The 24,201-nt window shown below is 34.7% G+C and overlaps 1 protein-coding gene across 2 annotated transcripts in view; it reads left to right on the forward strand.

Moving 5' to 3' along the window:
* Nucleotides 1–71: 71 nt before the first annotated feature.
* Nucleotides 72–24,201, forward strand: part of LOC111048508 (histone demethylase UTY) — a 106,383-nt gene continuing 82,253 nt past the window's right edge. For both annotated transcript variants that reach the window (XM_039425028.1, XM_039425036.1), the window contains exons 1-4: nt 72–493; nt 1,607–1,673; nt 2,686–2,875; nt 6,661–6,769. In XM_039425028.1, coding sequence (XP_039280962.1) covers nt 426–493; nt 1,607–1,673; nt 2,686–2,875; nt 6,661–6,769 — 434 coding nt within the window. In that variant the 5' untranslated portion in view covers nt 72–425. The remainder of the gene's footprint in view (nt 494–1,606; nt 1,674–2,685; nt 2,876–6,660; nt 6,770–24,201) is intronic.

The following is a 24,201-nucleotide window of genomic DNA, read 5'->3' on the forward strand; positions in this document are numbered from 1 at the left end:
TTCTTCCGTAAAGAATGTCAGTCTGTCTGTCTGCTGCATCACTGTTTTTCATACAACTTGAACTCTTGAAAGGTCATTTCTGCTCGTAATTATAAAAATAGAAATGGGAGCTAGGAGTTGAGAAAATTTTTTATCAAGTAGTAGTTTAAGTGATGAAAGATGTGATAAAAAGTGTTTTTAGTCCCTGTCATAACTATTTTTGAGAGATTTTTACTTAATTTTTAAGATTTTTTCATAAAAGAATGGTTTAGTTATGAACCAAATTCCGTGATCCCTTCGAGTTCGAATTGAGCACAGTGATCTGTTGTCATGAGTGTGCCTGAACTTCTAGGATGTGCAATTTTAAATGTTTTGTAAATTTTTATTATAAAAAATATATAGTTTAAATTTTAATATGGTGTGATTTGGTTGTCCAAGTCTCAAATATGGCTCAAGAAACCGATGAAATTAACTTGACACCACAAGAGTTACAGGTGCTATCAGAACTTGACAGGTAAGCAAAACATGGCTACTTTTAATTTTTATTAGTTAATATTATTACATTTATTATTTATCAGTGACAACTGGTTCAATAGACAGTAATTTTGTCGAAGTATCAAATTATGTAAATATTTATAGGTTTAATCAGGAGATTAACTTTAGTTGATGTAATCTTCTGTACCGAATTAGGTTATGTGACAAGTTTGACATTTCGTCTGCTACAATAATACAGAATGATAAAATTATAACTTGATGTTTTTATTGCAGTAAAGTTGAGAGATATAACTTTCTAATGTGTCTCTTACTTATTCAAATTGGCATTATATAGCCTATTCAATAATACGCTAAAAAATAACTTTTCTCCACACTTTAGGCATATAAGTTATCTTCATAAAATAATGTTTAGATAATACCGTAATATTTAATGATGCGTAGGCTACTGATTTATCTTTGGTGTTATATATACAAATAATGTATTTAATTATTTAAAAATTACTTGTCAGGCGCTTTTAAAATAAAATTTCTACTACTGCCAAATAGAATTTTAAATTTTAAATAACCGTATAAACCATTACTTAAATCTGAAAGACACTGGTAATAATCATGTTCATAGTAAGTTAGTTGGATTATATAAATTCATTTTATAATGATTTAAGTATCTCCTTTTTGAGTAGTATTTTGGTTTTGATACAGTTTTGCTGTAAATTCCTATTTTCCAGATCAATTTTTTAACTTTATTTTATTTCCAAACTGATGAAGTTAAGGTTATATAATGTTTTGAAACTAGTCGATCCTCATATGAATATGAAAGGATTTTGTAGAAAATTTTAATTTAAAAGGAGCAGAGATTTTTTAAACATGATTTCACTTTTCATGGTACTAATCAAGGTAAGTCCACTACTACCCACAGTACTTTTCAATTTCGTCACAGATATTGATGAAACCAATATTCCATTAATCAAAGTTTTGAAATTGGATTTTAAAGCAGCAAGGACGAATTCATTACCTACTTTCCTTACCTCTTTCGAAACACTTCGAAATTTTTACAGAAAGATTGTCTAATTTTATGAAAAGCTTTGTGTATTTTTGAATTACAGTATTTGTTTAATCAAAGTAATTTTTTCAGCCGCCAGTTCGGGTTTTTAAAATTGAACTCTCCAGAACAAGCCAAGAAGAAGGAGCTCGTTGTCAAGGTAAGATATTTCTTTTGTTCAATTTGTGAATAAATAAATGTAGCATAATTTTCTTAATAATTATTTTGTGTTCAGTTACAACAAGGTAAAAATGAAGAGCTCAAATTTGTACAAACAATTTTTTGATTCAAATACACTTAATTAATTAAAACAACAATTTCAATTGATGCTCATCCTCAATTTGATTTTTCAAAAGTAAATTTTATGACAGATTCCATCCAGAACTCACCCATTTTTATGGCTGTAGTTCGGTTGGTTATTTTATATTTTTTATTAGCAGATAAGAAAATTAGCTAAATTCAATTTAAATTGATAGATATGAATACAATATTACAGTTATTCAACATGATGATAATAATATTATATAGGATTACATATAAAATAAATCAATAAATTATTATTTCCGGATTAGAATTTTTTGTGTGTCCTTATTTATTGAATGAATACAAGTTAATACAATATTCAGAAAAACAGCCAATAGCCCTAAAAACATGCATTTTTTCTCATAAATAGTCCAAATAATTATGTTATGCCCAAATTTCAACACAAAAAATCAGTTTTCCATTGGAAATTAACAATTCGTAATCAATATTTTCTAGAAGAGAATTCACAAGAAGAGGTAAACGTAGGCTCCATCCATGTTGCGAATTAACTATTTAGAGAGTTGGGAGTCCTTGTCATACAAAAATTATATAATAAAAGTTCATTTATTATTCAGTAATTCATGTGAATAAACTAAATTCAAATTGTTCATGAGAGATTCACCATAATCACCATGATAATGATTGAAATTATTTCAATATCAGTTTTATGTTGCCGTCAGTACATCCTTTAAAATGTAGAAGAAAATTGAATATATTATGCAATACATTAGTTCTTACCAAGTTGCATCAAAGCTGATAATATGTCAGGGTGGAATTTGAATTTTGAAAATATTATAGGCTTAATTTATTATTCTAACATTTGGAAATGAGTTTACAAATAATATTAATTCTCTACTAATATTTTGCAGGCTGTCAAGTACCTGGAGCGCATGCTGATTCAGGCTCAAAATGAGAAAGAAAGAAGTAAACAATTGAAAAAAGATGAAGAAAGTGCCAAAGCGGAAAGCCCAGATTCCAGTGTCAAGGAGATCAACATCGATCCCAAGACTTACTGCAAGCTGGGCCATTTCCACCTACTATTGGAAGACTATTCTAAAGGTTTGTACTCACAACTTAATATTTCTAGTAAGTCATAATAATATACTTCACATATATTGTAGGTAATATGCTAATACGAATTTAATTATTTCAATTTCCTATCACTTATCATAAGACAAGCGGTAACGGGGCATTGTTGTCAAGTTATAGACCTAGAAACATGGCCGCCTCACAAGTGTCCCGCTAAGTGCTAGCTATGCGTTATTCGTTTTTGCAAGCAAAATACAGTACATAAATCTAAGGAAGAATTATTCAAGTTTATGCAGGAAACGTTATAAGCGATGATGTGTGTGAATGGTATCGGAAAATCAAAGACGTCATTTGAAATGACTTCCGGAATCGTTGTGATGTATAACAACTCGAACTAACAGTGTTTGTGCAACCAAACAGATTCTCCAGCCGAATACATGACTTGGGGGCAGAGCTTCCAAATTTACAAGGAGCTCCAAAACAACGTCATAGCCCACTTAAACTCATTTGGCGGCAGAATTTTTGGTAGGCTGGTACACTGATATGTCAAATGCCTTAACCTTCACTGTCTTCTATTTATCACCCATCAGAGGTTGAAATAAATTACCCTCGTAGATAATGTGATTCTGAAGAAATATTTCAGTAGCTTATTAGTTGGAAACATGAGAATTGGTATTGGATTGAAAGGACTTCCCAAGAAATAGATTATTCCACCATTAGAAACATTTAGGGCCGGTTTCCGAGCTCGGGATTTAGCTAAGTTCTAGACTTTAACTGGCTTTAAACTCTGGAGTCAGAAAATTGGCTTTCCGAGTCAGAGCGTTAACGTAGTTGAGGACTTGAATAGACTCTGGAGTTTAGAGATCACGTTAGACCCTGGAGTTTATAATTCCACTTTCTGAGTGAAGGGCTTATAAGTCCAGGACTTGAATTAGATTCTCGCCTCTTTTCAAGTCGAGGATTTGTTAAAAATCGTCAAGTCCAGAACTTAGATAAAATTATGCGTAAATACTAACCTTATTCTACGAATATGACATAACCTAAACATGTTCAAGAAAAATAATACAGGATTGGCTTGGAATTTATATTCCAATCTTAATGTTATTAATCAATGTCATATTCAACATATTAAATAACAATAATAAATTATTATTCCATTTTTTTTAAACAAATACGTTTTCAAACTCAATAGCCTAATGAAATTTTTATTCAAAAATCACTGGTTAGGATCAATGATCAATAATAGCATAAAGTAAAATAAAATGTTTATTCATTCATCTTTCAAAAGGTAAAGTTTTGCTTTGAATATTTCACAAAATAGTTTAGAGAGCATGCTCATTTGAATTATCCCGCTGCAATCAGCTGTTTTCGTTTTGCTATAATACCAACAATATAACAGCAAAATATTGTGAATTTCCCTCATGTTTACTAAATTAAAGTCCTGGACTCAAATAAGTCGAGAACTTTATAGACCCCGGAGTTTAGAAGATAAAATCGTGACTCAGAAAGTCGATTTAGACCCGAGAGCTTATTTCAGTCCTTGACTCTGTAAGTCCAGAACTTATAGATCCCGAGCTCGGAAACCGCCCCATAAAGTTCTATTTCTGGTTGAAAAAATATAGACACTATAAATTTTGAACCTAATAGAATAATAAATTGAATAATACACCATATTACACATTTTTTATGTCCTGCCTTAGAGAAAAATGGCAACGTCGCTAAGTAGCTATAGTGAGGTCCACATTATAATTGGCATTGTTCGATTAACATTGGTGTTGCTATCCTTGTCTATCATTCGACAGAACAGATAGAGCTATTCTTTTCTAACATTTTGCAACGTTGCCACATCGTTTTCAAACAATGTAGAAATAAAATTAACAAAATATTCAATCTCAATTATGAAAATGTATTATTTAGTCATTGAAAATATATATTTTCTTGACGAATGAAATATAATTTATTATTTAAAAAAGGCATTGCAGGGAATCTGCAACGCTGTTTTCCTATCTTTCTTCACTGCAGTTATAACGTGTACCTCACTATAGAAGCATTGCATACAATATTGCATACCGCACCATAAAGGTAGGCGCACACAGATCGTCATCGGACGGACGGCACGCATCGAACGGATCAGACGATTAGATTTGATGCATTGTTTTCAATTGGAGTGCGCATACCTATCCTCACTATACCTATCCAATTGAAAACAATGCATCAAATATAATCGTCTGATCCGCATCGTCTATTTCCTTAAGCGTAAATTTCCGCAGTCGACGACGGCAAGCATTGTTGACATTCATATTGTCCAAATTTCAAGTGTGCTAAAACAGCTGACCAAATAACTTTTCATTATTTGTCTTTATTATTAAGGAATTAAACATTTCTAAATGTTAACATATTGCCATTTAAAAGTATAAAAAAATAGAAGCTCAACCTGCCCCATTAAAACATAATTGAACATAATATTTTTGGTTATGTAGACAAATTGAAATCTACCCAACCTGAGATTCTCTCCCTGTCGTAGTCGACGACGGCATTTACGCACAAAGGAAAAACCCAGCTTTAAAGGTGCATTTTCGTTTGTGCGTAAATTTCCGCAGTCGACGACGGCAAGCATTGTTGACATCTTAGACCAGTTATAGAATAGACACGGTGGGAAGTCTAGCCTCTGAAGCCAACATCTACTGCCATATCTCCAAATCGTGACGTCATCATCGGATAGAAAACTTTCAGATTGTGTCTATTTCAGAAGGATGTAAATATTCATTAAAATGGTAAACTCCAGCTGCGCTCCCGCTGAAATAGACACAATCTGCTATGGAAAACAATGTAAACAAACTCTACAGAAAAGTTTTCTATCTGATGCTGACGTCACGATTTGGAGATTTGGCAGTAGATGTTGGCTTCATCGACTTTCAGTATGAATATACAATAGGCCGTGTCTATTCTATAACTGGACTAAGGTTGACATTCATATTGTCCAAACTTCAAGTTTGCTACAATAGCTGATCAAATAACTTTTCATTATTTGTGTTTATTATTCAAGAATAAAAACATTTCTGATAATATCAAAATATTGCCATTTAAAAGTATAAAAAAGTATAAACTCAAGATCACCCATTAAAACATAATTGAACATAATCTTTTAGGTTATTTAGACAAATTAATTGAAATCTACCCAATATTATAGTGAGGTCCACGTTATAATGGCAGTGGATAAAGATAGGAGAATAGCGATGCCGAATCTCTGCATTAATTAATTATATTTCTACACTGTCAAAAACATAATTGGCATCGTTGTGGACCTAGAAAAGGATAGTACAACCGGCTTTGTCGAATGATAGACAAGGATAGCAAAACCAAAGTTGATCAAATACTGTCATTATAACGTGGACCTCACTATAGATCCTCACCCTGTCGTGGTCGACGACGGCATTTACGCACAAACGAAATCCCAGCTTGAGCTGCATTCAGATTTACGCGCCGCGAACACGCGAATTTCACTTTTCATCAGCTGATTATATCTGTATTTGTACAGGAACGGTAAGATACAGATATAAAAAACTTTGCATCAGCTGATTCAAAGTGAATTGCTCGTGTTCACGGTGCGTAATCTGTACGCACCTTTACAGCTGATTTCAGATCTATTTCATTAACATTGTTGTCAATTTTTCGGGCATTGCATTTTTATAATGATTAATAGGTACAGCTGTGATTACACTCTATAATCAACGCAAACTTGAAAAGTCTATGATCTCTTTATTCCTGAAACTTTCTGTTTGCGCATTTTTGTTCATTGTTGATTGTTGTTACAGCAATGTCGGCTTACCAGAAGTTCTTCAATCTGAAATCGGATTATTGGAAAGACGCCAACTTCCTCTATGGCCAAGGACTCGTCTACTTCCACTTCAATGCCTTCCAATGGTCAGTTTCCTCATTTTATACACATTATTATTTTAACAGAATCACATCTTGAAAAATTGGTTAGTCTTCAGTGCGTTCCAATTTCACTCAAAATATGTATGCTATGTATCCAAATTTGTATCCTCTTTCCAAATTGGCTGTACTTATTTACTGAATTTTAAATGACATCCAATCCATACTTTTTATTCTTCTAATATATCTATTAAAAATGTGATTAGATTTTAAAAATAAAAGTGTGATATTGTTTACGGCTAATTTAAAATAATTCTTGGATAATAGATAATGTAGCAACCTTTTTGTCGCGATGTTGTATGGAGAATTTAATATTTTCTTAGTTTTTAAATGAATAATAAATACTAGAATTATAACTTTCTACAATTTTATTGAAATAAACACAATGTATAAAATATCAAAGAATGCTTTCTTCTAACTCTAGCAATTTCTTGTCCTTTCCGTTATTCAAACTCATACATTATAAGGGAAGAGGAATCTTCCTTAACTAATTCATCAACTGTAATTTCTCTCATATTCATCCAATTTATTACAGATTGATGGTTTAAAATTCTCTTTGTTATTTGGTGCATATCATCAGTCCTTGATGCTTTAGTTGCATATTCTGAATACTGTACTGTACTAATTACTGTACTGTTAAGCTGCGACTGTAAATTTTCTGTGATAACAATATTAAAGATATTCTTGAAGCTTCATCTTGTAGCCTAGTCTGGTTCTGAATTTGATAATTAAGGTTCAAAAGTTCCCCTTCAAAACTTGTTCAATTTATATAAAATGTTTTATATACGATACACTTTGAGTTATAAAAATTACCGAATAATTTTAAATGCACACGGAAAACTATTAATAACAGCATCATCAAGTCATCTTGAAGATCAGCTGTGTAGGAGACCCCTTAAATATTTGCACATTTTATCTATTTGATAAACTGCAGGCTGATGATAGTACCCTATTTGATACGGTTCTACCTTACACTTCTGTCAACTAGGCAATGAACAAGGAAATATCTTATAATGTAGAAGTTGAATCGTCTCCATGTTTAAATGCGATTAACTTGTTATCAAGTACTATTTATACTTCTATACTATATACAGTAGATAGTATACTGTAATAGTACTATAAATATTCCTCAGAAATGAAGGGAATAGACCGATCGATTTCAAAATAGTAATATTCTACAACTATTCCAACTGATTCAAACTATTATCACCTGAGAAATGATTGAGAAATTCGAATGGCGTAGCAATATCATTTGAAAAGAGGCGGTTTTCCGAAAGGGATGATTGAGCTGGTAGTTCAGTTTGTCTCCGATAGGTTGCATTACCGCCTGCAGAACTCCTTTCTGCCGCTTCACCCTACAGCCCTAACCACTACCCTTCATCCTGCACTATACAATGATTTGCCTTCTGATTACATTTCAAAAGTAACACTTTCATAAAATAAACAGAAACGATTCGTGCATATTTTATATGAATATTGCTGTTCAGTGGTCTAATTTAAGTTCATTCTTAATAAATTTAGATAGGAAAAAATGTTTTCTTTACTTGTGTCTCACTATTTCACTGATACGAATTCAAACTCTTTTCTACCTACAATCTTACAAATTGATGGTAAATTTCAGCTACATCTGCAGTTTTTGGTTATCTTAGATTCATTTATCTGAAAGCAATCCAACAATCCAATCTACCGAAAATAATTCAAGATCCATTCATTTTGCATGTTAGGCTACCTTTATTCAATGACGTATAATAATATGATGGTTCTAATAATATTATATCCACGTATTTGTTCAATATAACTGTAAATTCCTTCAGAGCTTCAAATTTTAGGTTGAATTAGAGATGAGCGTTACACATCTATTTCACTTGTCTGTCCCCCAACATCTTCAAAAGTATTTGGTGAAAAAATAACATTTTAACTCATTGGGCACATTGATTTTAATGTACCAAAAGCAGTACAGCAATGTTTTCTTTGATTATTCATTTCTTCAATTTATTATACTTCTTTTAATTTGAATATTTTTTTTTCTAAAAAGGAGATCTTTTCAAATCATGCCCTACTTCATTATTATGTATGCTTCTATTTTATTTTAGGCTATATACTTTCAAGATAATACTTATCTATTATGTTATTTATGTCTAGTATTTATTTAATTTTTGCAAGTATGTCAAACTTATCTCCTAAGTTCTTTCTTTTGGTTGAAATAGCTAGAAGTAAAGTGAAAACGATTGAGTTATCGAGCCGTATCTGACTCTGCAGACTTTTCCCCCTAATTTGGAAACCTACTCACCAGCTATAGTTTTCAATTTTCACGTAGGTTTCGTTCCTGTTTTATTGAAGATTAAAAAATGTGCAAAATAAATGGGGTGTTATGCAAAACTTTTAGATCGAACCATTGATCTAATAAACTCGAGGAGCTCCTGACACACTTATGAATAATTTTGGTGAATCGGTGCTCTAGAATGGAGTGAGTCGCTCTGTTTGAAAAGCACTTCAATGTGCATTGCAATTGACGCATCCCTCTTTTAATCATTCCCTCGTTGGTTTCTCTATAAAATCAATCAATTTTTTCATTCTGCCACCATCTGGTCTGATGTATATTTCCAATTATTATTCAATTTCTTTCACTAGGTCAATGACCTGAACGCTGTACATATCACATATATATTTCTCTCACCCTATTTGTCACATTCAAATGTTTAATAACTATGACCTCTCAGACATTCATCATGTTCAAGAGTACTAGATTAGGTACATTTATCTTCCTGAACTGAAACAACGTTTTTTTATGTCCTATTTCGAATGCATATTTCAACTAATCTGACTATCAAACATTTCTAGTATGTATGTAAAATGAACACTTCCCTCTAATTATTTATATAAAACAATATTATTATGTAAAATAGGTTGTAATCAGAGAATAGCTGTACATTGTATAGATTGTCTATTCTAACTGTCTATTGCAATTGTATCAGAATTAGTCGAGTTTGAATTGGTTGAAAAATTCCCTCTCATTTTACTATTTTTTATGATTATTCGCTTATGGAGTCTAGTATTTCTATGTAGAGAATCTGTAAATATGGCAACCATATGGAATCCTTAACTATTAAAAATATTTACAACAGAAGTCATGCTTTTAATATTTGTTTTTTAAGAAATCAAACCGTCAACTTCTGTAGTGATTTTGAATTTTTGATCCATACCTCAATGATTTGAAAGTAGCTGGTATTCCCAAATCTCTTCAAGATTCTGATCCAATTGAGTAAAGTTTTGTCAAAGATTTTATCCTCTACCTGCCATAGTCTATAAATAAATTATGTTGACGTTTTTTCCAATTGACCTAGCCGAATAGTTAGGCTCTAGTTCATTCTTAATAACTTATGAATGAACTCAGTAGTAGCATTAATATATAAAAATGTTTCGTTCCTGTTGTTGGGCACATCGATCTACATTCTATGTAACGTGCTGTAGATGTGGAATCCAAGGAAAGTTATTAAAGAATTTATTATTTATTGAGCCGTTGGCTGGCACAATACAGCCCGGAAGCATAATATAGCTGCCGTCCTCGCCTCGCCGTTCTCTAAAATTGCACGTGCAGAATGAACGTACCGTCATGGCCGACTATGGTGAAGGGGTGTCTCCCCTCCTCCCCCCTTTATTTCTTCCCCCATCCCATCATTCCATCCTCGCGTTTCTCTCTTCTTGGTTTGATACTGTTGTATTCCACTTCACTCTACTCCCTACATTGCTGGCTGCTGGGATAGAGCACACAATTTACTTTCACGGCACTACTCTTCTATTACGTCTCTGCTTCCCCTACATTTAACCCTTCATGAACTCACTCTATTTTATATAGCTTTTGTCTTTCTTACATTGTAAATAATGGTAAAAAAATTACGCCTTACTTTCTCTTACATGGTTCATAACTAAGGTTGCTAATAGTTATTGATATTGGAAGTAAGTGCTTGATGTATAAATATTCAATAGTAGGCCTAAGCCTTTTTGAAATTTGCTGATTAGAATATAATGACAATAAATAATTGTTCTAAACGTATCTTATTGGTTTTGTGGGCAGTGAAATCAATGAATGCAGTATTAAATGCAACAGTTGAGTTGTGGTTTGTAATTTATCCCCGTTTGCAAACAAGATTTTCTTCAGCAAACGGTACTGTATATTCAAATCTATTATTAATCTATTAATATTTTTTCCCTTTGTCATTATCATCAGAATGAATTTTACGGTATAGGCATGGCTGCCTGGTCCGGTCTTTGAAATAGCCTTTAGAAATTGAAATTTATTTCTATCCTGATTTTCCCCTTTGTATGATTGTAAATATTCTGTCTTCGAATAAAACTTGATTCGATTTGATTTATTAGAATTTAATTATTAAATGAATAATAGAACTCATATTCGAATTGCTTTATACAAGAAGGTCATTGAGCAAAAAATAATTTTGGCAGTCTTGAGAAAACTGATTTTTCATGTTTCTTGAAAAATTTAAACAGAAACCTTTTACAGAAAAGACAACACAAACTTATCAAACCAAAGAAAGGGGTAGACAGAAACCTTCAAATAATTTATTAGTTTGTAATTATTAATTATTATCGCTGTAACATTTTCATTACGGAATGAAATCCATATGAAATTCAAAATAATGAAAAACCATGAACTTCCATTGAAATCTACTTTGGAATTGGAAAATATTTTTTTCTTGTATAGAGCGATTCACTTGTATAATTATATTTCGGACCTAATTCATTCAACGGAATCAAAGCACGCACAGTTGAAGCATAAACAAAGATCAACAACTACTAAAAACTGGGTCCCAGGATGAGTCCTTCTCTTAAAATATAACAGACTAATTACTATCAGTTTCTTTTTTACTGTATTACTAATTGGAAGGTTTTTGTCACTCGAGCCACACAAAAGGTTTTGTTCTATTGATCGACGAATTTCGCCAGCAGCTGGATCATCTCTGCTTTGTCACGATGTTGAAGTCAATTTTTATGATTTGAAGAGCCATCCACTTGATCTCTTCTGCCACTCATGGAATTAGAGCTCTCCATTTATATCCGAATATCTGATTATCTGTTGCCTTCACTACATTCCGAAGAAATTTATTCTGGAACTTCGGGATCTTTCTCTTGCTGGCGCAGCCCCAAAGTTGGTCTTCATAAATCCAGTCTGTTTGTAGAAAATTAGTTTATTGAGATGGATAATGAAGAACTTCTCGCTAGCCACCAGTACAGCTTGCTATATTCCATAACTAGTTCTTCTATTTTTTCTTTCCATGAGCGAAGTTTTGATTCCAGAGTCATATCCAGGTACTTTTGGCTAGTCCAAGTTGATGATTTAGATTCTTGCTTACATTTCGAAGCTTGAAGAAATATATTTATGTTGAATGAGTACAGACTTCTATTCATGGGTCATAAATTCATGGTTCTCGCTGAAGTTTTAGAGTTATTGATGATACTAGTTGTAGTTATATTGTTTTTGTCATATTAGTTAATAATTGTTGTAGTTATATTAGTGATATCACCTTGCTCACTTGGCCAAGTAAGGATCCAACATCCTTAGTCTAGTCTGGTTTAATCGATTAGCATTTCGTCGATAAGTTAATTCACTCACTCATAAATAAATTCCAACCTTAGAAGATGGTGACATAGCATAGGGCACCTGCCTTTTCCTTACTGCTCCTCATGCAGCTGCTGAACACTGGCCAAGTGAGATTCACTGTAAACTGTCAGCCTTGATTGAATGGAAGCTTTGATGATATTCATAAGGAAGAATGTCGGGATATATTGAATTGCACTATAGTAACTTTGTTTAAAGACTTATAAGACGGCTCTCCGGTGTCCGGTAAGACTTGAAGCACAGGGTCTGGAATTATGATGCCCACCTTGTAGACACTCTCACAAAGAGTGAAGAAACGACATCCTCCACTCACAAATGCTGAGCTCTCGCCTAATATTTCTTGTAACCTATAGACAGAGCAGAGCAGCGCAGGTGCTATGTACACCTGTGCTAGAAACCTGTAACAGAGACGAATTAAATATAGGTTACAAGATGCGAATTCTACCGTTGAGTCTCTTCGGAACGGTTTTTCACCTTTCAATGAGAACATTAATCATACGTTTTAATTACTCCTTCCATCTAATTGTTTGACTTTCAGGTTTTCAAATTTCCCATCAGGTGCGGGAATGTCATCTTTGTTTGGTTTTAGCAGTGAATTGTTAGATACTGACATCCACATCAGAATGTTTAACGCAACGTTTCTATTGTTTTCTCTCATGAACAGCTTCCCACTTAAACAACACGATAAACTAAGTACCAATAAGTTCTTGAATGAAGTTCTTAATTTCGCCTTGAAATAACAATTTTCACAGATTAACAGGAATTGTAAATTTCGGTTTCTTCTTTTCGTTTTTGATTGTTATTAGTATAATACAAAAATTACTTTATCATGGACTTATAAAAAATAAGTTGTTGAAATTTATTATCATGGAAAAATATGTTGTTGTTTTTTTAAATCAAATAGAAGAATCGGAGCACAGTCGATTGGTTATTGTTGTGAAAATATAGAAACTATATTCCAAAGAAATTTGAAATTTTTCTTAATAATAAACATGTTCTATTCAAAGTTGAATTTCGGTAAATGAAGTAAATTGGATAGGCTTACTGTATTATAGGCCAAGGCTTAGACCCAACTATTTTAAGCAAACTAGTTTGAACAACTTGTTTAATTTTAAATAAAATTAGTGTCTTCCCACTGACGATTAACCCAGTTGATTGTCACACTGTTATATTTCAAGGTTATGAAATGAAAGTGGTTGCGAATCGTTGGTTAGGCTACATGTGCAGTCTATTAGTAGCCTTAACACACTTGAATTTACAGTTCTTCTTCCTTACTATTATATTGCAATTTCTATTCTATTTCCCGCATAACCTCATGCTTCATGCGGGTGTTCTAAATTCTATCCATCACAGCATAGCTTTCTTCTCGTTGAATTTTACATCACCATTTCAGAAGCCGTTGAAAGCACCTGGCTGCTGCTTCCCCAGTCATGTTTTTCCTCAGCGGTTTACACTTTAACTATCCATTGAATTGAACTATTTTTTGAATTGTTACAATATAATTGATTGAATGTCATTATCCATCTTCATTCACTTATTTATTGAATTTGAATGAATAAATTTATTTATTCCTCTTGAATAAATTTATTCATTCATTTTGAATGAATAAAGTAGATTCTCCGTTCTACTTTGATAACTTAAGGAAACCGTAAGGATAACAATAAGGAGCCCGTTACATGGTCAAAGATTTGATTTCCTATTAGACAGACCCGTGCTAGACTAGTAGATATTTGATAGATCTGACCAAATATTTGTCAGCGTAATGGGGCTCTAAGACAACTTGGTTGGCACATGTTTAGAACATTGACAAATTTGATTAAAACCATTAAGAGTACTATTCTGTGTTGTATAGATATATATTTGAAATCATCGATAATAGATTGGGAGCTTCACCACTACCTCCGTAAACAAAGCCGTAGTGCATTCGTGTGACGTCAGCAAAGGTAGGGCTCCTACACCAATAAAAAATCGTTGATTTCAGCTGATCTATATCAGCTAGTGTTTTTATTGGTCTAGGAGCCCTACCTGTGCTGACGTCACACGAACGCACTACGGCTTTGTTTACGGAGGTAGTGGCTTCACCGGGTTACATAACGTTCTGTGATGTATATAGGAGTCCACTTCAGAGTTACGCCTTATTACAAAGGGTCGGTCGTCTTTTCAGTAACAGTTTCCTGTAACAGTTTGATTAGATCTTTAAATAGCTGATTCTAGCATTATGCAATTTAGGAAACGCCCCCGCTGGAAATTTTAGGCCACATAGTTTTTCAAACCAATGTCTTGAGCAATATCTAGTTTATCCTACAACAAATTTGTTAGCTCTGTAAAAGCTCAATTATTCGCTAGTAATTCATTTTCTTTAATATTTTCAATTTTCTGAAACGAATTTTTATTCCAGTAATCAAAGTTGCAATAAGTTGTTTAGTCTTTTCCTGTTTCTATTCACTAAAGCCGGGTCCATACTGAACAAATGTTCGACAATCATGTTTGTTGGAACAGTTTGGAAAAATTTTATTATGTATGACAGACAATGTTTGCCCGTGGCCAGTGTGTACGCGTCACAAAACAAAATATTGTCAAGTGGGGAGAGCAGGTTTTATGTTTTACAGCAAACACTGAAAATTTTCGGAAAACAGTAATATTTTGTTTGGCAAACAATGATTGTCCAAACTTTTTGAAATGTTTGTCCCTGAGCCCTTCAACAAACATGTTTGCCGAACATGTATGTCGAACATTTGTTCAGTGTGGACACGGCTTTACACCCTCTTCACAATAGGACACATACATCACCTTATTCATTCATTCTCGTCGGATATTCAATAAGCTCTTGAAGATACATATAGGCTATGCTCCGTTGGCCTCAAGATGAACTGAAATCATTACTAGCAGGAGACATGGATGCAATATTTACCTATTCGCTGAGAAGAGACGGCTGCAAAGTTTTTGCTGGTCGTGGCTTCTAGCATTGGTTGGCTAGGGTCAGCGGACGCTATGCTAAATAATTGAATTGGCGTAGTCTACTCGGCTGAATCGATTTAGGAGCTGTGTGCTGGCAGATCGATTGGTGCTGATGAGGAGGAAGAAGAGGAGGTGCTGATGAGGAGGAAGAGAATGACGATGTCTGAGGGTGTAAGTGCGGATGATGCCTGCAACGAACAGCAGCAAAGCGATAGAACGTGCAATGAAAGACCCTTTCTCTCTGCACCCTTCGTCGCCCTGTGCTGTGTGCTGTGCTGCAGCTCTGGCCATCGGATGGAAGCGAGCAAAGTATCGAGCGAACCCCTGAATATGGCGCTTCGACTCTCCAGCAAGTGGAGAGAACTTCTTGCCAACTACATCAAGTATTCATTCTCTCCAATACTTCTTCGCCAACCTCTGCTCTGTCTGCTCTCACAAACCATTAGAAAGCATCGCAATTCATAACTTCCTATTTGCATTTCACACAACTTAATTTTCCATCTCTTCATAATTATTCCAAGATTTCTCTCTCCAAAAGCAATCGCTCAAATTATTTAATTTTCAATTAATAATACATTTCCTCAGAAAAACCTTCTCAAAGCTCACATTATTAAATTTTAATAAACAATATTACATTATACATTTTACACAAAATGTTCCGAAGTTTTTGTGCTAAGTCTTTCAAGAATAAGGAACAAGGGCAGTTTGGGCCTATTAAAGATTGGCTTGTCAAATAGGTATGTTTGTGCACACAATAGACAAGCAATCTATTGTTATTGCATGCACGTCGTCTTATGGCTATGTGGTGTGTGTATTTTTGTCAGTTATTTTCGTTTTTCAAGACTAGTAATAGTAAATTCCCAGTAATAAGGCGACGGAGTTAGAAAATGTATACACTTTCATATTTTCTCACATGTGTTGATAAGAAAATGAAGCTATTGGAGATAAATATGAGAATACTTTTTGAAATGAGATTAAATTATAAACTTGTTACTTCCAGTAATCAAGATCTAGTATTCAAATACATGATTTATAGATGATTTGAAGGGGTTTCAAATTACAACAGATTGTCAAAAAATCAAATAAGAATCTATTTTATCTCATCATGTGTATTGAAATCTGCTTTGATAGATTCTGCTTCTGACTGGGCCAGCTGTTATATGGAACGTTCAATAACTGTTCACGGTTCACGGGTTCAATAATCCGTGACTTTTTCTTAAAAGTATTCTCCGAATGCAGCCTGTGTACAGTGCATTGTGAACTTAAGGGAGAAATTGTGTAGAAGGATGTCACGTGTAAACGCTTGTGTCTGGCCCAATTAAAGCGTTTTCCCCGCCCCTGTGCTGGAGCGTACTCGAGTACAGCCAACAGCGCTCATTTCCTCCGTTCTATCTTCGTCACCAGCCTGCCTAATTAACTGTATCTCGAGAATCCCACATCCGGGCCACTGCAACTTCCTCTTCATCTCTATTTCAATGCTTCCATTTTTCCTGTCTCTCCATGCAAATATTGAGGAGGCAACTTCGATTTTCCCGCGTGCATGACCTACTTATGTTTTATGACTTCATCGTTGCTGGATAAAGCTTCGTTTTTTAATAGAGGAAGCATTGCGTGTGCACGCACTTCATGTTTGGAGCCTTTTACTTGACCTCAATGGATAAAAATATAGAATTTTCAATGTACCTGTAACTTCGACAAAAATACTATAATAGACAAACAAATTTATGTTTGATGAAAGAAAATCACATTTATTGAGGAAGATAAGTTTACTAGCTAGGCTTAGAAATTCCATCATAATTTTCTTCAAAATAAAAGCGTTTATGTATTCAGTAATTATAAAACAATGAAAAATTGAAAAATCCATATCAGGGTTAGATTCGATAATTCGGTAAAAACTTTCATATATTTAATTTTGTCATCTCGAATAATTCTAATTAAATAGTCTTTTTTGCTGATGGTGATGAGCTCTAGGCTCATGAGTGGGTAATAAGAGATGAATAGACTTACAGTTTTAGGTGGGTTCCGAACTACCGGCAAGCGATTTTGCAACTCATGAATCGTATTCAGAGGAGTTGGCTCAAGCGGTCACCTTCCAACGGGAGTAGGAAAACTAAGTTCATGTCTTTACTGCTTATGTTCAATGAGTGCTATTCTCTATCATGAGATATAAATATCAGCTACCTGTAGCTGATTTTCTTCAATTTCAATTATCAATTTATTTACCAATTTCACAAAAAATCTAATGTTTTATGTTTATAAACCTAATTTTTTTAGGTTTTGATTAACATATCTGAATTTTCGGATAAAAATATAGTATTACAGTTAGTTACAGTTACATTCAGGTCTTATTGAATGAGAATAATTATTCAAAAGTGGCAAAGAATTATTAGCTAGGTAGATGTTATACTCATAAGTGATTGATTTGCATGAGATAGCATTCACATATTTGCATGAGATAACATTCACAGATTTGCATGAGATAGCATTCACAGATTTGCATGAGATAGCATTCACAATGTTAATAGAATAATGATAATAATTCATATTCATTGGTCTAATTAAATTCTAAAAGCTCATTTTTTCATTACTACGTTGCTGCTATGGAATTTGTTTTCAATAACTAAATTTACTTGCTGAAGAATCTAATATAGAAAGGAGTTGGAATGGATGCGGAACTGTATTTGTTGGTATTGTTCACCTAGCGGGGCGTTGTGGTATTGATCAGCACACCCCATGTGATCCAACGTATTCGCCTCTGGTAATGGATTCATCAGTTGAGTCAGTTGTGGGAGCAACAGCGTCTCCTCTGTCAACAGTCGGTTGTCAGGTCACATCTCCCTTCTGACACATTTTTCTCACAAAGCTATTGCACAGATTAGTCACCATTTCATCACCAGCCCACTGCGTCAATTATTATGCTAAACCGATCGCTCACACGACATACATATTTTATTTGTGATGAAGTGTCGGCTCATAATTTTATCAGCTCTCGTTTCTTTCAAAAGCGACTGAAAGGAGACTTCCAGAAACGTTGAATATAAGATTTGCTGAATAGATTCAGGAATCAACCTCAATCTAAAATAGACTGATTGACCTATGAGTGATTGAATGCGAGAATGATGGCTTGTTGATTTTTCGATTTATGAATTCTCAAGGGTTTCTTTTTTAATAATACTCGTACGTTAAAAACTTATTTTTCAGAGAGGAAAGTTCAGAATTCAATTGTAGCTAAATCAAACAAACTCAATAGACTTGAGATTTATTATTCTTTTTTTCTATTATTTCTTTTCACCTTAGAGATGATTTTGAACCACAGATCGATTAGAAACTATCGAGAAACACTGTAAATGAAATAGTGGTATTATGAAGCTACCTTGGAAACATATTTCCAATGGAAGCAGAAATATGTGAACAAGTTTCAGCTGTAAACCAGTGGTAGCATACAGTGATTGGATAAACACACACATTACTATCGATGACAAGTACAAATTTAGTGAAGCGTACGTGGTGTGTAATGCCCACATCGATTTTTAGTTGTCCTTACATTTGTTAGCCGTCCTTATAAATTCTATGAGATCGAATGGGTCTTGACAAACATATGATACATTTGCCAAGTTGTGTTCAATCTAATAGGATTTGAAAGGACGCAAAAAAAATCGTACGTTCAATAAGTATCGAATTGTATGTAACTCAATTTAGTCTGTTTGCAGCTTGTGAGCAAGTTGAGTTTTATCAAATGAACCATTGGGAATAATACAATAATTACAAGTACTTGATCACTGATTTACATCCAATAATTGCAGAGAATACAAGTAGGTAACAGATGTATAGTGCAAAGTAATAGATAAGTTGGTGCTACAGTATCAGCTAGAATTACCTTCAAGAAAGCACACGGGGCCACTAATGAGAGTAGTGAAGCGGAATCAGAGGACAATAAAGTATGTTAGTCGAGAGTTAGAGGATGCACCTTTTTGGAACAATAGCCCAGTGCACAGGTAGCGCGGCCCCGTCTCCTTTTTTTAACCCAGTCTCTACTATTATGCCAATACAGTCTCTACTGGCTATCTATGTGAAATGTGATTTTATAGTTAGACATATTTTGTGAACAGGAGCATGAAAGGTGAAAAAATGGAAAGAGGCAGAAAGTAAATAAAAAAGAAGTCTACGACAACGATGACGTCTTTGCGTATTCAATCTAACATAAATTTCCTTCAGTTCAGGAATAATAGATTTATAAAAAATATTTTACTAGCAATAAATATTACGACATCGTAAAACTCAGTCTGTCATCGCGTTTGTGATCTAAATAATCTCGGATGATCCGTATCTCGCTGGACGTTGGAGCTTCCTACATTTAGTAGAGTCATAGCAATGGTGGTGCGTTACGTGAAAAGTGCGTGCTGTGCGTAGTGCGTACGCCAGCCTCGTCGCATCACACGCACCTTCCGCCCCATCCCACAACCCAGACCCCTTCGCTTGTATTGATCAAATGCGTGCCACGTTGCCACATCGATCTGAAATATAGTCTCTCTCTCTCTGTCTCTCCCGTTTCCTATCTCTTGTCCTCTTATCAGATCTTCTACTGTGGTGTGTATGGTGCTCTTCACTCTTCACTCTCTCCAGCCTACCCTTAATCCTCAGCTCCTCATCCCTGCTCTTTTCTTGTTGTTCTCTGTCCTCATCCTGCTGTAATCTGTGAGCTACACTGCTATATCCTCTGTCGTGGGTGATCCACCCTCTTTTAAACGCGCACCGGCCATCTGTCTGCTTAAGCACATTTTCTAGTGTACTCCAAATTTCTGTTGATGCCATTTCCTTTAAACGGCTCACACTGCGCATGCTAGTACGTCCCTGTTGGCTGGATGCATTTCAGGCATTCACAGTCCACCCTCTTGTGGCCTTTTATTCAGACCAATTGATAGTCTCATTGACAATTGAATAATTCGATATCACAACTTATTATTGAACGAGGAATATTTGCTCATGTTTACTACGAATACAATTCGTTTACTGGTATTGATAATGGAGATCCTCTCCTTCCATTAAGAATTGAGGAGCTCTCATTTCTGCCGAACTTACTATTCGTGTCATACTTTGGTCATTTTGTGTCAAATTTTTATTTTGGAAAATCAACAGGATTCGGAGAGTTGTTTCGTGCAGCTGTGGATAGAGTGAAGCTATCCACCATTGTTGCCAACGTCTGGGAGTGGACAGACACATGAAGAGGAAGAAAAGATGATTAATTAGAATAGAACCTTCCATTACAGAATTGATAGGCTGTCAGATTTCAAACCAAAAAGTTCAAACCAACTACACTGTGGCACCAATTCAACATTGACATAAATATAGTTTTATCACAGATGTGTTGAATAAAAAGCGTGGTATAAGAAAAACGAATGGCCCAAATCGCTTCACTGTTCTCTATTGCTCACCTGAAGTTAGTTAAAAAATGGGATAATAGAACAACTTGCTGAAACAGCATTGGAAAATGTTATGGCTAGGCGCATGTATTCTCGAAAATATTATGCTTGTGAAAACTTCCGGATAATCCTGAAATGTATGAAAAGGCCTTCATTTAAGAGGGCCTCCTCCACCAAAGTTTTCAAAGATTACCATGTACATAAAATACCAGAACCGGGACTAAAATGATGTAGTGTTGATTGACCGTCCAAACACAATTGAGAGGTGGAAGAGTACTTTACTCCTTGGAGAGTTTCAGTATGAATCTCTACCATCCAAATTTCATCTGTGATTTACTTATATTTATGTTTTGATCCATGTGGCTTCTGTTAATAATTTAAAATGTTTTTATATGTTCTAACTGTAATCGAAACAAAATTATTGGACGTAATTAGGTATAATCTAGTGGCAGGCATTAAGTTATCGAATGAATGGTTTGTCTTTACAGCTTGCTTAAGATTATGTATTCCTATAGACTAGCCTCAATTGCACCAGCGTCTACGTAGTTGAATGCTAAGCCTGAGCCCTGAGGACATTCACGCACTCCAAATAAATCACCAGCTTTCACTCACGCACTAACACACCCACGTCAAAGATGCAGCCTTCTTCGTCTCTCCAAACGGAAATGATTTCCCTTCCTTCCGTCCGTTGATCTTTGAAGATGTCTGTTGCCATAGTCACGTGATCATGTTCTCTGTTCTCAAATTCTTGTGATCACGTGAGCTTTTCAAACGCCAGCTGAAATGTTGTTTATTGTTACAGGCTATAGTAAACATCATTGGAGTGCCATCATGTAGCTTCTAAACTTGTGCTCAATTTTCGTTTCTGTATAGAATTTTCAACTGCCACTTGGAGTTTGATAAATTATATGACTGTTATTCTTGATTGAAAGTGATATTTCTCCCAACGTTTCGGTATTAGTATTCAGAAAAATCTTGTTATTGTCCATAGACAATGAATCTTAAGTAGTAACAGGAGGTTGAAGAATAATGCCATCAATGCAATGGTTTATTTTGCTTGCCAATATGAAGCCAGAGAGAGAGAGAGAGAGAGAGAGAGAGAGAGAGAGAGAGAGAGAGAGAGAGAGAGAGAGAGAGAGAGAGAGAGAGAGAGTGAGTGAGAGAGAGAGAAGTAATTTTTTATTAGTAATTGTATTTCATCATAATATTGAGTTGAGCTTTAACAAAATAGATGTGGATTACACCTGATACTTTATGAGTCAGTCAACAACTTTTTTTTCTGTGACTGATAATAATACTTGATAATTTGTCTATTCGGACTGATCTAATCATGAGAACAGTAATGGCTGTCGATTTCTTGTTTCTTGTGGACGAAGTTTGGGTCCTCTGTGTCTTGACGGGCATAGTGTAGGAGGGTTTATTAACGTCCAAATCCAAATCCACCTCCAAGGGCGCCCGCGTTAGCCTGTGAGGACGCGAATCCACCGCCACCTCCGTAGCCGCCTCCTGGGAAGCCGCCAAATCCACCGCCAGGGAATCCACCACCGCCTCCGTAGCCGCCTCCGAAGGCTCCAGCCGCTGACATGGCTGAGGCACCTGAAAAACCGCCTCCGTAGCCTAGTTGCCTTTTGGGTCGGTCAATAGCGGCAATATGGTCAGCTGATGCAGGAGTGTGGTCGGGAGCCCAGCTCTTGATGAGGGCGGCTAGTTCGGCCTTCTCGATCTCGAAGTCGATGGGGAGGGCGTTGCTGGTGAAGACGGACAGTGTCAGACCATCGCGGCGACAGATCTGCTTGCCCGGCTCATGGCTCAGGTGACAGGCGAACTTGATTGGTGGCTCGGCATCAAACGGAGCGGCTGAAACGGCTGCTGCCAAAGCAAACAAGATGAATTGCAAGAACATCTCTGTGTGGAGAAGAGACCGAACTCGATTCAACTTCTGATTCGATCGTTCTCAGTGGGTCCGTTTTATAGGTGATGCTGATTGAGTCCAGCTTTGGGGAATACCTGAGCGATGAGCGATGAGCGATGAGCGATGAAATCACAATTCATTATCACTCGTTACTAATGAGAGCCATAGTCAGATACTCTTGAAACTGTCAGCATTGGATGGATTGAAATGATGGATGTTACTCATAAGGAATGCTGACAGTTTGAAGTGGATCTCAGTACAGTCTATCATAGCGATGAATGTAGTTGCAGAGCTGTAGGCCTATTGGCTTTTCTAAGATATGATAATGGAGTTTCCTTTGACGTCAATGATCTTCAAATCTATAACAACAGGAAGTTGGTCGGGTCGTTATTTGCCGTAAAATAGGTTTCAAATTGAAGTACCTAAATCCACAGACAGCCTACCACAACCCGTTGCTTTCTTTTATCAAAAGTTGTACTAGTTCTGTTGTACAAATACTCCGTTCATAGATTGTTTTTAAACATTTTTTGTTCGTGAACAAGATAACATTCATCATCAATTAACATTTTCGACAAAATAAACATAACTTTTTCATAATACAAATAGAAAATTTCTAAAATCGAATCAAATCAAATTTATTGCCAAATTAATATAAATTCACAAATACCCATGAAAAACAAAATTCAGTTTCATACATTGGAAATTTACTAACAAAATTAGAAAAAACTTTAATTGAAAATGAATAATAATATTATATATAATATTGGCGTTACTAGCATAACAAAGTTTGTGCACTAGCGACGAGCATTCAGTAAGCACTCTAATCATATTAGAGAGAAATAAAAAAAGTATCTGTATGAAACAAAAATTTAGCAAACACTTTCAACAAAAATCAAGCATACACTTAAAAAAACATGATAATGGAGTAGTTCATAGCATAAACATAAACGCAAACACAATATAAAATATAAGAAAATATTCATTTTGATATATCAGGAATTTGAATACAGTACAGGACATATTAAATTAAATTCAGTTTACGACACAACTTTTAGGTAGTAAAGGGGGAAATAAATAAATAAAACATGAAAATAAAGAATTGATAAATGCCTAGAATTGAAATAAAATTAAAACTACTACAACATTTTCGGTCTTGATCCAGTTCTCAATTTTCGTTTCAAGTGCTTCTGGAATAATATTTATTAGTTTATTTACTGTGTAGTTGAATTGTCTTCTGCATATAGATGTGTCAATTAGAGTAACTATATAGGTTCGAGGAACATATCTATATGCTAAGCTGAGATAAACTTATTTCTTTAGCATTTGTATTCTCAACTATTCACCAATATCAGAATAAAGATTATCTACTAGTATATGAATAACACTTCCAATCTTGAAATACTTGAATGAACTGAAAAATGAAGAATGAAATTGAGAAATGATCAGTTACATATACAACCTCGTTTATTTGATTGAAATTGATTTCTCCAGTTCT

The sequence above is a fragment of the Nilaparvata lugens genome, chromosome 1 (genome assembly GCF_014356525.2).
Source record: "Nilaparvata lugens isolate BPH chromosome 1, ASM1435652v1, whole genome shotgun sequence".
NCBI lineage: Eukaryota > Metazoa > Arthropoda > Insecta > Hemiptera > Delphacidae > Nilaparvata > Nilaparvata lugens.